At 37.7% G+C, this 15,411-nt stretch overlaps 1 protein-coding gene across 2 annotated transcripts in view; it reads right to left on the bottom strand.

Moving 5' to 3' along the window:
- The window catches only part of TBC1D31 (TBC1 domain family member 31), a 62,680-nt gene that overhangs the window by 29,344 nt on the left and 17,925 nt on the right, over positions 1-15,411 (bottom strand). For both annotated transcript variants that reach the window (XM_005688869.3, XM_018058533.1), the window contains exons 5-8: positions 12,100-12,251; positions 9,403-9,562; positions 6,820-7,020; positions 2,770-2,946 (exon numbers count right to left, since the gene is read on the bottom strand). In XM_005688869.3, the coding sequence (XP_005688926.3) occupies positions 2,770-2,946; positions 6,820-7,020; positions 9,403-9,562; positions 12,100-12,251 (690 nt within the window). The remainder of the gene's footprint in view (positions 1-2,769; positions 2,947-6,819; positions 7,021-9,402; positions 9,563-12,099; positions 12,252-15,411) is intronic.

Here is a 15,411-nt window from a genome sequence, read left to right as displayed (position 1 = left end):
TTGAAAAGGCCTACAGGTTGGCCCTTGTCTGGTGTCCATATACCTGGGTTTTCAGGAAGTTTCCACCCTCCTCAGAACCAGTGGGAGCAGCTCATTGTGCCTAACCCGTACAGTGTGGTTTAAGCTGATCACCTGCTTTCCGTGTGGAGTCCTTGTGTGGAGTTTTGTAATGTACTACACAGTGGGTACCTATAACCAGCTTCCAGTAAAAACCCTGAGCACTGAGTTTCTACTGAATTTCCCTGGTAGACAACACTTTACACATTCCTCTTTTGATGCAAGCTTCACTTTTTAAAACTGCTTACAGCAGAAAAGAGGGTGTCAAAATTAATGTGAAAAACACCAACAGTTGGTAAGAACATGAAGCGACTAGAACCCTCAAATACCTCATGGTGAGAATATGGATTGTTTAAATCAACCACCTGGGAAACTCTGACAGTATTTACTAAAGCTGAACATATGCATAGCCCATAAGCCAGTAATTCCATTCCTACGTTTATACCCAACAAGAGACACATCCTTATGTTCACCAAAGATGTACTAAAATGTTCACAGTAACACTGTTTCTCGTAGCAAAAAAAAAAAAAAAAAAAACTAGAAAACTACTCAGATGCCTACCAATAGCAGAATGGATAAAGCAGTCATGGCTTATTCATACCAGGGAATTCTATACAGATACAGAATGGTTTATGACCACATGGATCTCTCAGATATGATGCATGAAAGAAGCCAGACAGAAAAGAGTACCAACTAAATGACCCAATGACCATAAGCACAAAAGGGGCAGAACTAATCTAAGGTGTTAAAAGACAGGAGATAGTTATCCTTGGGGCGAAGTGCCTGGAAGGGAGAAGTGGAGGGCCTTCGGGGGCGCTGGGAAAGGTCCTTTTTTTGATCTGGGTGCCGACAGTGCAGGTGTATTCAGTCTGTAAGAATGTACTGAGCTCTCCATTTGCATGTATGCGACTGACTGATTTACTATTAATAAGAAGTTTTAAAAGTTCCTGAAAATGCTAGCAGTTTCTCTATTGTTATTTTCTTTCAATTCCAGAAAATAAGGAATATACAAAAAAAAAACCCTATAAAGAAGATAATAAAACTGACTGAAATAGGTAATTCTATTAGTAACTCAGTCTTTCCTATAGAGTTTTAAAAATAATACATAAGTACCCCTATCTTTTTAAAAGTGGCTCAGAGGGTAAAGATTGGCCTGCAATGTGGGAGATCTGGGTTCAGTCCCTGGGTTGGGAAGATTCCCTGGAGGGAGGGCATGGCAACCCACTCCAGTATTCTGGCCTCGAGAATCCCCATGGACAGAGGAGCCTGAAGGCTACAGTCCATGGGGTCTCAGAGTTGGACACAACTGAGCGACTAAGCACACAGATAACCAAACATATAGTTCTTGTAGCTTGCTTTTTATATTTAACATACTACAATCATTTCCCTTTCCTCTTAAATATTCTTAGATTTCTACTATAAAGCTCTACCATAATTTATATTGATTAGTTACCTAATGGTGGACATTTTGGTGGCTTCTAAGTTTTTCTTGAATAAATCACACACACACAAATTCTGAAGAACAATTTGGCTACTATGAAAATTTTTATGCACATGCTCTTACTTAAAAATTCTTCTACAGATATGTTTGTGCAAATGTTCAAAGAATAGCCACTGCATCACAGAATGTATTAACAGAAGACTAATATTACAACTTAAATGCCAGTGAGCAGAGTTCTAGTGAGATAAATTCATGTGTATCCATAAATGTAATACTACACAAATATTTTTAACTGCTGTAGCACTACCTGCACTAATATAAATAGTCAATCTGTTAAATGATAAGAGCAAGTTATAAAACAGTAATATAGTATGACTCCATTTATTAAAAATATTTAAAGGTAACAGACACAGATATATATGTATATATTTATACACAGAAAATTTCTGAAAGATGAACAATTATTAACGATGATCACCTCTGGGGAGTGCCATGAATTTATACTTTTGGGTTTTGTCCCTTTACAGCCTTCTATGACAGATAACTGTTAATCCAAGAGACAAGTGTAATTTTAAGTTTTCTAGGAACCATGTTAAAAAAGTCACAAGCAGCAGGTAAAAAATTAAATTTAATAATTTAACCCAATGTAATAAAAATATTATCATTTGAAAATACAATCAGCATAATATTATTAATATGATGCTTTTCCTTCTTTAGGGGTAGGACATTAAGTACAAACTACTATATATAATAAGCTTGTTATATATATAATAGTATAGATATTTAACAAGATATACAGCACAGAGAATATAGCTAATATTTTACAATAGCTTTAAATGGAGTATAATCTATAAAAATACTGAATCACTATTTTGTACTAATATAAAACTATAAATGAGCTATACTTCAATTTTTTAAATATTTTACTTTCTTTTGCTCATAATAAAATTTCAGTATCTGATGTGCACTTCACACATACACCACATTTCAAATCAGTCCAGCCACTTGTGACTAGTGACTACCATATTGGACAGTGAAATTCTATACTGTTTGACTTAAAAAAAAAGTATGCATTAATTTTATATTAAAAAGGCTTTTAAATTTTATATTAAAAAGTTTTACAAAGCATGTTATAATTTCAGTTACAACTTTCTGCTTTTCTAAAATTTTCCTTTTAATTCTTAAGAGAAGGAAGAACGATAATGGACTAGGAATCATGAGACCTGTTTACAGCAGAGTCAGGACAAATGAAAAGTTTAATACATTCTTACCTCTTTCTTTTCAAGACTGCCACTCAGGTCTTGTTTCAATATTCTGGTCTGTATTTTGCTCTCCCTTGATTTCGCTGGCCGCTGTACTCTTCCTGATGTCACTTTCACCTTAAGATCACCAGAATTCCCTTTCTTCTTAGGCAAATCCTCAATCACTTTCACTAAAGGAGGAGGTGGCTAAAAGGGAGGAAAAAGAAATCCAGTGGCTATCTTAGAAAATAGACCTGCAAACATAGTATTTAAAAATTTTATTTTGGTCAATTTAATACTGTGCCTTGATACAAAAAGTATAAATATAGTGTCCAAGAATGTTTCCTTGTTGACTAATGAGTCAAAGCAAATTTCTGCCAAATTCCTTTGAGGAACACAATAAAGATCTTGATTAACAAAGATAAACAGAACTGAATGATTCCTTGAAAGCTGGCCTTAAGTCATACAGTATCAATCCATCTTTTACACCTGCACAATAAAAGTTCGTAGTACTGGAGTAATCTGTAGCCCATGGCCCTCTAAAAGGCTGACAGAAGCAGCCTAGTATTCTTTGGGCTCCAGTGAAATTTCTTTCGAGGGAAACTGTCACGTGACTTTCCTCTGACAGCGCAGCACCCCTGCCTCTGTCCTTGGTCACGTTTTCTAACTTACACGTAGGTGGCTGTCAGGCCCTCAACTGCATCCACAGCTTCAGAGCCCGTGTGCAGACAGCACGGCTTAGACGCCAAACCCTCATTTTGATGGGGCTTATCAAATAGGAAGATAAGCCTTCAACAACTTCAACTTCCTTGACTAAGACATTTCCTTCATGAATAACACCTTCTTTGAAATAAAACGATCATCCTTGTTCAAAGGAAATGAGAAGGTAAAGTACCTCTGGTTTTCTGAGTTCCAAACATGATTAAAGTACAATGACTTTCACAGGGTGTTTAAATGTTTGAGACCATTATGGCCGAGTGTTTCCTTAGTAATTAGCCCAGACCCAGATCAAAGACAGATGGATTTGTGTTTTTTAGATAAATTTTTCTTGATGTCAAAGTGGCAATGCCTCTTATATGAGAACACGAGGAAAAACCCAGAAGTCCAAATGAACATATTAGATTTCCAAAAAACACAAATTATATGCATCACCTTGAATCGAGCTGTCATGAAAGCCAGAACACTGTGCTTCCATGACGACGTACAATGGAAATAAATCACAACTCTGGGAAAGCTTTGACGCAGAAAGCAAACTTTTTTGACCTCCTCCTCCCTCACCCCCAAAAGAAATAAGTAGAACAAGGCAAACATTCTGACTCTTTTTAAACAACAGACTATAAAAAGACTACTTTGAGGTTTCAAACAAAACTTTTTCTCATGCTGCCTTCAAAGGTTCAGGACTTCTGCTTTTGAAGGAGCAGCAGTTGCTCACTTAGTTGCTAAGTTGTGTTTGACTCTTTTTATGAGCCCATGGACTGTAGCCCACCAGGCTCCTATGTCCATGGGACTTTCCTGGCAATAATACTGCAGTGGGTAGCCATTTCTTTCTCCAGGAGATCTTCCTGAATCAGGAATCAAACCCGTGTCTCCTGCACTGGGAGGCGGATTCTTTACCACTGAGCCACCTGGGAAGCCCCTTGCTTTTGAAATTTGCACCTATTACAGGAGACCAGGAAAACATCCCCTATTGTCAATCACAGTATGTACGACATGTAACATTGTGAAGTGTATAAGAGTAGGTAATGCAATAATATATATGGCACTGCTACTGTACTTGTTTTAAAATTATGAAAAGTATTTAAAGTTTTAACTGTATCAGTAAGGGGATTTAAAAATAGTGGTTTTCTAGGATACATTATTATTTATTCACATCTGAAAGAATATAAGAATAATGCAAAATATAGTAGCAACAGCTCTGACCAAAGAAAAAGTACAGTGACTATTTACTCTATGATTTAACTTTGTCTATGAAATGCAATTAATAGTGGTCTGACTTCTGAATACTCCCCATCTTTAACATCCTTGAACTATCTTCTAACCTCAGTCCATTCTTCTAAATCCTTATTAAAATACTAATTCTAGTGCCGCATTTTTCATAGTTCTTGCATCACAGAATCTCCCAAAAGTTGGAGCCTGAGATATGACCTGAATTGCCACACCTCAGGAGTGTTGAAACTTCACCACAGAAATAGGAATTAGCTTACTTATTATCAGCAGAATACCAGAAATTCTTCAATGGCAAGAAAATAGGACTTGAAGGAATGGGACATGGTTAGTAAGTTTTGTATAAACCTGGCCATTTTGTAAGCCTGGAATAGCCATAGAGACACTGGAATCCTACTTCTTTTATAAGCTAGCTTTTCATCAATCTGATCTCAATTTGCTTAACAAATAACAGAGAGGAAGCCAATGACATGTTTATCTTGGTTTTTCTCAGATCTCTTGTTCTGTTAATAACATTTATCTAGCTCTTATATATCCAGCTAGGCTAACAACTCTCATTAAGTGCAAATAATGTTCTTAAAATTTTTTAAGTCTCCAAGAATAGTAGAGTATAATTACATGTTTAAAGAAAATGTATTCACATGCGCACCTGCCACATACACAATTCTCATTATTCGCAGTAGTTATGTTTTACAGAGTTGCCACAACGCTGAGTTACTGAAAACTGAATTTCACCAGCAGACAGATTCACAAATAGAATCTGTGAATATGCAGGTTGACTGCATACATTTATACACATAGAAAAAAATACTCGGTAGGCATATGTTTCAAAATCATCTGAGAATGGTTAGACTTACTGAATTATTTGCCTATCTGTATCTTTTGCTTTGTCTCTGTAATAAGAACTTCTTACTGATGCACGCATTTGTAGGGCAACAGAGACACAGACATAGAGAACAGGCTTGCAGACACAATGGGGAAAGGAGAGGGTGGGACAAACTGAGAGAACAGACTGAAGCCTGTGCATTACCATATGTAAAACAGCCAGTGCGAATTTACTATAGGACACGCTCTGTGGCGTCGTAGAGGGGTGGGGCGGGGTGGGAGGTGGGAGGGACGGTCAAGAGGGAGGGGACACAGGCGTATCTACAGCTGATTTCATATTGATGTATGGCAGAAACCAGCACAACATTGCAGAGGAATTATCCTCCAAATAAAAATAAATAATTTCTTTCTTAAAAATATTCCCCTCCCCACCCCAGAAAAGAGAAGGAAACAATCTAAAGTAAAACTTGCTTTGTTATTTGATGCAACAAGCCGGAGAAATTCTAGATTACCATAAGAGAAGGGGGAAGTATATTTCAGATGAAATGTGTAGGGGAACAACAGATGTAGAAACGCACACAGTGTCTACAAGGGATAGTAAGGAAGTAGAAAGCGCAGGGAAACACGCTAGGTAGAGAAGACAAGAATAGAGAAGATTTTGAGAGGCAGGAGAAGAGTCTGGACTTAATGCAGGAGGCAAAGGAACGGAGGCCACAAGAACAGCGTTAGTTTAGATGATGAAAGTCTTATTTTAGAAAAATGGTATGTGGAAGATGATTGATGAGGAGGGGCAGGCACCAAGGGCTCTGAGTTTAGGTGTATTTATTGAGATTACTATTATTCGAGAGCAGTCAGTGAGCACCAAGACAAGGATGGCCGAGATGGCGAACAGGTGGCCCCCGTACAGACATTTCAGATTCAAGGAGTACATAACTTAGTATTGACTCAATTCGGGAAACAGAGGAATAGATACAGTCATAGGTGCTCCAAGGTGTCTAGCCTGCAAGAGGGGAAGAAAGAGAAAAAAATGAACAGATTGGGACTGCGGACCTTTTTCAGGAAGCAGATCGGGGGGTACCTCGAATGGGACAGGGACAACAAACAGAGGCCTTTGACAAAGGCAGCAGTTTAAGAATGGAGCATAGGTGAGCAAAGTCTGGAGATGTGGCTTTGGGAGTAAGAGCGAGAAAACATATCCAGAAAAAGGGATAATGGTGCAAGAAAGTTAAAAAATTGTAACAGAGCTTTTATTTTTGATGATACAACATTTAAATCTTTAAAGAAAAAAGGGAAGTTTACTTGATAACATACCTTATTTATTTCTTTCGTTAAAGTCTGAACTGAGTATATGTTCAGACTGCCATTTTCCATAATAGATGCAATGTACCGTCCATGTGGGCTAATTACTGATGAGCTAATTCCATCATCAAGGCTCCCAATTTCAAAGAGAAGTTTACAAGTCTGTATATTAATAAATCTCATAATACCATCCTGACTTAGCACTCCAAGAACCTAAGAGTAGAGAGAAACAACATGTGAGTTCCTAAAACACATTTAAAATTCAAGTCTCAGATGTTAACTTGACCTATTGTGGTGACCATTTTACAATATATACATACAAATACTAAGCCATCCTGTTATACACCTGAAACTAACGTGAAAGTGAAAGTGAAGATCCTCGGTCCTGTCTGACTCTTTGTGACCCCATGGACTATACAGCCCATGGAATTCTCCAGGCCAGAATACTGGAGTGGGTAGCCTTTCCCTTCTCCAGGGGATCTTCCCAACCCAGGGATCAAACCCAGGTCTCCTGCATTACAGGCGGATTCTTCACCAGCTGAGCCACAAGGGAAGCCCACGAATATTGGAGTGGGTAGCCTATCCCTTCTCCAGTGGATCTTCCCAACCCAGGAATTGAACCAGGGTCTCCTGCATTGCAGGCAGATTCTTTACCAACTGAGCTATGAAGGAAGCCCTGAAACTAACATGTTCTCTGTTAATTACACCTCAATTTTAAAAAGCTAAACTACACATGTACACACGTGTATTTACATATGTTCTCTCTTGGGGGGCGTGCAGTGGTGGGGTGGAGGACAATCAGAGGAGACCATACTCGCAGAGAGCCACGATGTTTATTTAAAATCCCTAATCACGGCTCACGCAGATTTGCCCAGTTCAGGTCCAGATAAACCTGGCCCTAACCAGAACCAGTAAGGAGCCTATCCTGGGAGACTACAGAAAGGTCCCACAGGCAGGCCTATCTCCACCAACCCCTCCAGGGGAAGGAGAGAGGAGTACAGTTCTGCACTTTGACTCCATAGTGGCTGGCAGAAGTGGGGAGGCTGGAGGGCTTGTTTCCCTTCTCCATCCTCAGCTTGAGCAGAGCTGACAGCTGTCCTGCTGCCCCACACAAACCTGTGACCTCGCTGTTGTAACCAGCATTTGGGTTGTGGAGGGAGAAAGTGTGAGCTGCAAAGAAGGACAGTCTTGGGGTGGGGGGAAGTCTGAAGGAAGCTAGTCTTTTAAGGGGGAAAAAAACAGCTGTAACTCATACAACTTGAAAAATTAAAAACATGTACTAAAAAAGCTTAAATACATAAAACAATAAAGCCCTCTGCTGCTTCGTCCACAGGCTCTTTCCCGGGCCAGGGGCTGGAAGGCTGTGTCGCCAGGCGATTCTGTGAAACCCTGACATCCCTTGTTATGTGAAAGCCTACAGTTTGGAGGTAGCTGGAGGCAATTTGAAGGTGACAATCTAAAAAGCATGCTTTTCTGTTGGTCAGATGGTAGGAATCCCCTCATTCAGTTGATGCAACTTCTCTGGAAGGCAAGACCTATCAAAACTACAGATGCACATAATGCTGGTACCACTATTAACTCTGGGATTTTATCTTTCCCTGCAGACAGGATGTGTGAAGTGACATGTGCAAAAGTGATCCAGTGCAGTATTATCTGTGCTAGAAGAGAACTAAAAACAGGTTGAGTGCCCAATAATAAAGGACTGGTTAAAAAATTTATACAGCTGTAAAAAAGAATGAAGTTTTATACTGATATAGGATAATCTTCAAGGTAAACTAAGTAAAGAAAAAAATGCAAAATGGGAAAAACATAAGATTATATAACAGCAGTGGTTTTGGAGAGTGAGTAACTGGGCAAATGAGAGAGAAAGTAAGAGTTCACTTTATGCCTATTTTTTTTTTAATGTTTTCAACCATGTGAAAGCATTATCTACTCAGAAAACTTAAAATAGATATGATACACACACACATCATACATATATACATAAATATATATATACATAAAACACACACATATAAAATTTGTTAATGGCAAGACCCAAGATAATTTAAAATAAAGAAGTTAAGGTTCAACTGCCCAACTATTAAAAAGAAAAAGGGTGTGTGGAAGGGAAGCACTTTGTAAACTAAGGCTAAATAGAAAGAAAACACGTTTCATAGGCTCGAGGCAACCTGCTAATGGTGGATAAAACACAGCACAACGAAAAAGCAAGAAAATTTCCTTCCAGTCCTACTTTCAATCCTTAAAACAGCAGTGCTGACAAGTCACCTAGTTTCATGTCACAGTCTGCGAAACATTCCCTGCCTATGCTCAAAGAATTCTTTAAGGATCAAATAAAAAAATAGCACACTTCATACCCTGTAAACCAGAGTATGACATAAAGTATACCGATTTTAGGGAAAAGGGTAAATTATCATTAATATATAGAACCTAAGATGTTTCCATTTTTTCAGTTTTAGACTCTTAACAAGTTTTTGGCAATTTCAAATCCTTGAAACGATCAGGCTGCCATAAGTTAAATGAGAGAATATAGTGCAGAAATTGATACGATTTTTCCCAAAAAAGTACCACATTACTAACCTTTATGTTACTAACCTGATTAGAACCAGCATCAAAACTATCAGGAAGAAATTCCAGATGGCGAATGGCACGAACTTTGGTGGGCATCTGGATAATTCTAAACAGCTGTTTAGCTTCCAAGCACCACAAATGAATGTGATTTGATTTGCCCCCTGCAGCCAGGATCCGGCCATCCCTGCAGAACAGACAGGTAAAAAAGACTGGATTAATTATTTATAGCAACACTGTCCAACTTGATTCAGTATCATGATGGAAATGTTCTCACCTACGCTGTCCAAAAGTCACTACTGGACTTCCCTGGTGGTACAGTGGATAAGAATCTGATGCAGAGGCCACAGGTTCCATCCCTGACTGGGGAAGATCCCACATGCCGTGGGTCACTAAGCCCAGCACCGTAACTACTGAGCCCTCGCTCTAGAGCCCGAGAGCCCCAACTGCTGGCCCACAGGCCACAACAAGAGAACCCACCAGAATGAGAAGCTTGCGCACTGCAAGAGGAGCAGCCCCCACTAGCCAAACTAGGGAAAAGACCAAATGCAGCCAAAAATAAACAAACAAAAACCCAAACAGCAAGAACCAAGAGAGTCACTATTAGCCACGTGTGGTTGCTGAGAACTAGAATGTGGCTAGCACCTCTGAGGAAATGAATTCTTAATGTTTATTAAACAGGTGATGTTACAGAGCTGGGAAAGGACGGAGATCTACTGCAAGAATGATGTGAATGGGCCGGTCACAGGGTGACCTGGAGGAAGAGTTCCATGCTTGTCAGTATTGCTGACTGGCCAATACAAAAATGTTGAGACAGGAATAAGGTCAGTATATAAGGAAGAATGAGAAGCAATATTCAAGTGTGGCTGAACACTTAAATTAGATGGGGAAGGAAATAAGATGACAAAAGGGAGGGAAGCCAAGACCAGAGGACAAAAGGCCTCAGGGGATATGGCGGGGAGTTGGATTTTCCTAAGAGCAATGTAAAGCCTTTCAAGGGAGTTGGATAGGGAAATGATTTAATGATTCAACAAGACCACTCTAGCTGCTTTGCAGAGACTGACTTTAGGAAATGAGATTAAAAATACACAAAGTAAGAAAGCTATTATATTGCAGTAGCCTGAAAAAGGGCTTCCCTGGCAGCTCAGTGATCAAGAATCTGCCTGCAAAGACACAGGAGACATGGGTTCAATCCCTGGGTCAGGAAGATCCCCTGGAGAAAGGAATGGCAACCCACTACAATATTCTCGCCTGGAGAATTCCATGGGTAGAGGAGCCTGGCGGGCTCCAGTCCACAGCGTTGCAAAGAGTCAGACATGACTGAGCGACAACACACACACATCATAGACAAGGGGTTGTATCAAGAGGGTTCAGAGTCGACCTGAAGATAATCTCACTGGTCAAAGATGAGAGAACCAGAGCATCACTAAGAATAATAATTTTAATGAGTCAAACTATGTCAACTATGCTTAAATCCATGAGTTTACAAAGACTAAAGACAAAAGACCTTCAATGGCCACCTCTGAATATGCCAATAAACAATCCATTATTTTGGGGGAAAAGGTTTTCTGTTTTTAAGATGAAGAAGTCAAGCATTTTATCCTGCTTTTCCTTTACTAACTGTACAGCAAAGTAACCAAAGAGTTGATGAGACGAAGTTTCTTTCTCTAGAAGGTTCTGGTTAATAAAGAAGGAAAGACAGAATAGTTAGTTCCATTTTGCTAACCTCCAATGCAACACAGGATATCTAGGTGATGACCACCAGTGACCATTAACATCATAAGAAAGAGTTCTGTGTTCCTGCAGATGAAAGTACACCAACCACCTACAATGTCTTCTTGCTCCCAGATCAAACCAGATCAGATCAAGCCTCCAACTTACAGGAAATGACATAACCAGTTTATAGTAAACACAGATGACAGAAGATCACATTAAATAGCATCACAGGGATGCAAAAAGCAGAATCTAGAATACTTCAGGACAAATGACCAGTTCTTTAACAAGTTAACTGCAAAGAAAATATAAAGAGAGATGTATCAACCAAGGCCACGTGTGAACCGTATTTTGTTCCTAACTTGAACCAACCACAAAAATGATTATTAGACCAATCGTGAACTATGAATAATAATTAGATATAGTATTATGAATGTGTAAAGGTGTAACGATAGTACCACAGCTGTGTTTCAAAAAGGGTCCTATCCTTTAGGGATACACGCTGAAATATTTATGCATGAAATGATACGCTTGGGCTTTGCTTTACAACGACATAGTACAGAAGTAGTAGACAGTTACCAATGGTAAAGAATCTGCCTGCCAGGGCAGGAGACACAGGCTTGATCCCTGGGTTGGGACGATCCCCTGGAGGGGGAAATGGCAATCTACTCCAGTGTTCCTGCAAGGAAAACCCCATGGACAGAGGAGACTGGAGGACAGTTTATGGGATCGCAAAGAGTTGTATGTGACTAAATACAGGCAGAATTATAGACAAGATAGGAGTGGCTATTAGTTGATGCTTTTTATAGCTAATGAGAATACCAGCCTTAGGATTTCATATACTTTTTATATTTTTGTGTACAACAAGTAAAAAATTTAATACCATATCTCAGATCATATCTTAAAGGAAACTTTTGCTCGTATGACAATAAAATACTGAATGAAAATTTATAAAATTTCACTGGAAATTAAATTTCATAAAAATCCTCAGTGTCTCAAAGTGAACATTACCTGGTCACAGCAAACACTTTGTATAATATATTAGAGCTTTCAGGTGGAGCTGGCAATTGATATTTGCAAACAAGAGTATCACATTCCCAGGCGAAGATGGAATTATCTTTAAAACAGCTGAGGATGGTATTACTTAATGGTAAAAAGAAAACCTAAAAAGGGAGAAAAAAAGTTATTGTTTATATAAGGATCATTTAACCCTCTTTAAGTTTAAAATTTATAAGTAGTTAATTCTTTCTTAAAATTATTTTTTCTTAAACTGGAGAAAATACATTTACAATACATGCCAGGGGATAAAACTGATATTTTATATACTATTATAAATCAAAAGAAAAGGTAAACTCCTTTAAACAAAAAATAGGTGACTATAATGACAAGTTTATTCATAAAATAATAACAATTCTTAAATATTTAACCTTATAAAAGATTCAGATGAAAATAAGATACCATTTTATGTGTATCAAATTTACTTTAAAATAATGCACGAACTATACAAAACACAAACCATACATATAAACAAAATATACATAGTATATTTATAAGTTATATATTAATATACAGTATTAAATGCTAACAACCAAGTGTTAAAAATATTAAATGTTGGTGAAACTATAGAAAAGGAACTGTGATACACTCCTGCTGGTAGTAAAAACTAAGTAAAGATACTGTATATATCTCAACAGTCTTATATTTCTTCTGAATAACCAATCTGCTTCTAAGGGTAAATTCTTTGAGAAAAAACCCAGCAAAATGCTTTAAGATAAATGTCTATAAATGTTTGCTAAGCATTATTTGCAAAATAAAATCTTGAAAATACATGTTAGAGATTTTATATTTTATTAGAGATTCTCATATTTTATTAGTGATTCAATTTATTTAATGCACAATTGAGACTGAAATTGGTAGAAAAGCTGAAAATATCATTTTATTCTCATAATTTCTATTTCTCTATTACATAAGCAGTAAGCAATGCTTACTTCAATAATATAACATTTTTATTAAAACTGACCAATATTTTCTCATAAGTTTCAATGGCCTCAAACAGAACTTTGTGTGCCATCTGTGTAAAACATGCAGAGGGAGGTAGGAAAGGAAGCAAAGAACATGAAAAAAATTCAATACCCTAAGGACAAGCATTCGTAGCTATCTCCTCAAAATAAATTCCTGCAAACAGCTAATAGTTACAGCTCTAGCTATTTATTCTTCCCTCAATACAGCTTTGATCTTCTATTTTATTCCTCTGAACCACAGAAGAATTATAATTTCTTTATACAGTCGTCTGCCCACAGGAAATCTACCCTGACACCCTATGCATGGAACCCCAAACACTGTGGACAAAACTGAGCAAGAGACGCAACATCCTTCACAGCTGAAGATACTTGGTTGGTTCTGAGCGGGCAGAACCGAGTCTTGTCTATCCTGCTTATTCTTGTGTGGTCAGTAGCAAGCGCAATGATTAGAATTTAGTAAAGGTGCGCAACAGTTTTTTGTTGAATAAATGAATGAATAAACCTTTTTCTTACTAAGTTGTATAGTATATGCATCTTCACCTTTAACAGTTTATGTCGAGTTCTAGGTATTTGTTCTTTGGTTCCATCCAGATTGGCCTTCTTAACCACATCAGAACTGACTATAACACTTTATATTTGAACACATCTTCTTATGTCTACTACTGTGTCTTTACAAGCTTTATTATTTTTAAAACATATGACTGTTTTTGTGTTGGAAAGAGAGGGGCAGGGACTCGTAGAGGAGGCAGAGCACCTTTAAGGATTTGTTTCCTTTTATCCTGACACCTTCACAATTTTACTGGTGTCAGAGGGAGTGCTATCAATACATTCTTTGGGGATGAAGTGTTCAGCATCTCTAACACTGGACTAGAGTGTCTCTGAGTATTCAGAATCTAGATGTAACCATCATCACAGCAGTGAGAGAGATGTCCAGAGAAAAAGCAGGATCAACACTGCATCTACCATGGCTTTCCCCAGTGTTACAAAAACAATGGGTCAATAAAGCATCCACATGAAATATGGCAGCCTTGCAACTAATCTGTATTATTGTCATGCAGCTATTGTATACATATAGTTAGGCAATGATTCTAATAGTTAAAAACATTACTATAAAAATTTTAGAGCATTGTAAACATATATATTTACATATATTATATATAATACATTATCTCTTTTCTGATAATAGTGCTAGAAAACATACATATGTGCACACAAAATGTACTATGGAACATACTGGTTAGTTAGAACAATCTACTAAGGACTACAGCTGTAAGACTCTAAAAGAAGCTAGCTCAACTACATCAGATGCCGAGCCCCTTGCCTGATCCAGCTCCTCCTCACTTTTGTCCTAGGCTCACTTTATCAAAGACAATCTGGTAGGTCTTTTGCCAACAGTTCCATTATATTAAGAAGATTTGTAATATGAAGGTCGTACAGAAAGAACTGTCAGTGAATACATTACAATCTATAATGGATGCATGAAAACGGTTTCCAATCCGATGTCAGAGAAAGTGTCTTGAAATTTTTATTATAATTAGCAGTATTTTTCTAGAAAAGTAATAAAGTTTATTCCTACTGGGAGAAGCAAAAGCTTAAAGTTAATGAGCATCAGCTGCTATTTTGAGGAATAGCTGTGATAGATTATTGCCTACATGATTATTCATTACTAGATTTGTAATTTTAATTGCCAGATTTTAATGATTATAAAATTGTTCCTAATGAATCATGTCATTATTTAGATAGTGTCATCTCCTGACAAACACAAAATGCTTAGAAAAAGCTTCAAGAGTACTAACAAAATATACTTTTTGAAGGTTGGCTGCACCTTTTCCTTACAAAACATGAAAATCCTAGGCTTCCCAATTCACTTTTGAGAGGTACATGAATTCTTTTCAAAGTTGAAAGAGTTCAGGATAGTAGTTAGAGAAAGTTAACAGTGAAATGTACAATTTGGCAAAAATTTAGTGAGTGCCCATTCGTATATAGACTAAGCTTATGACACTTATTAAATGTTCTCTGATGCCATCATCACAAAACCTTGTCTGATTCATACTGAACCACAGTAAACAGAAATCTCAGGATTTATTCCAAAATCTCTAGCTAACAGAGTTAAGTGTCCTACCTCCTAGTATCAACAAAAGAATCAAAATATTCTAATTCGAAGAAATGTAATTGGTTCACCTGAGAGCATAATGGAGCCACTTCAGAGAAAACCAAGCTTCAGCTCAGAACTGTACCTTTTTCATAAGCTACGTGACACTGGGCACATTACTCAATATTTCTGAAGTGCAGTTTCCCCAAC

Source organism: Capra hircus, chromosome 14, assembly GCF_001704415.2.
Source record: "Capra hircus breed San Clemente chromosome 14, ASM170441v1, whole genome shotgun sequence".
Classification (NCBI taxonomy): domain Eukaryota; kingdom Metazoa; phylum Chordata; class Mammalia; order Artiodactyla; family Bovidae; genus Capra; species Capra hircus.
This window is presented reverse-complemented; position numbering and strand designations above follow the sequence as displayed.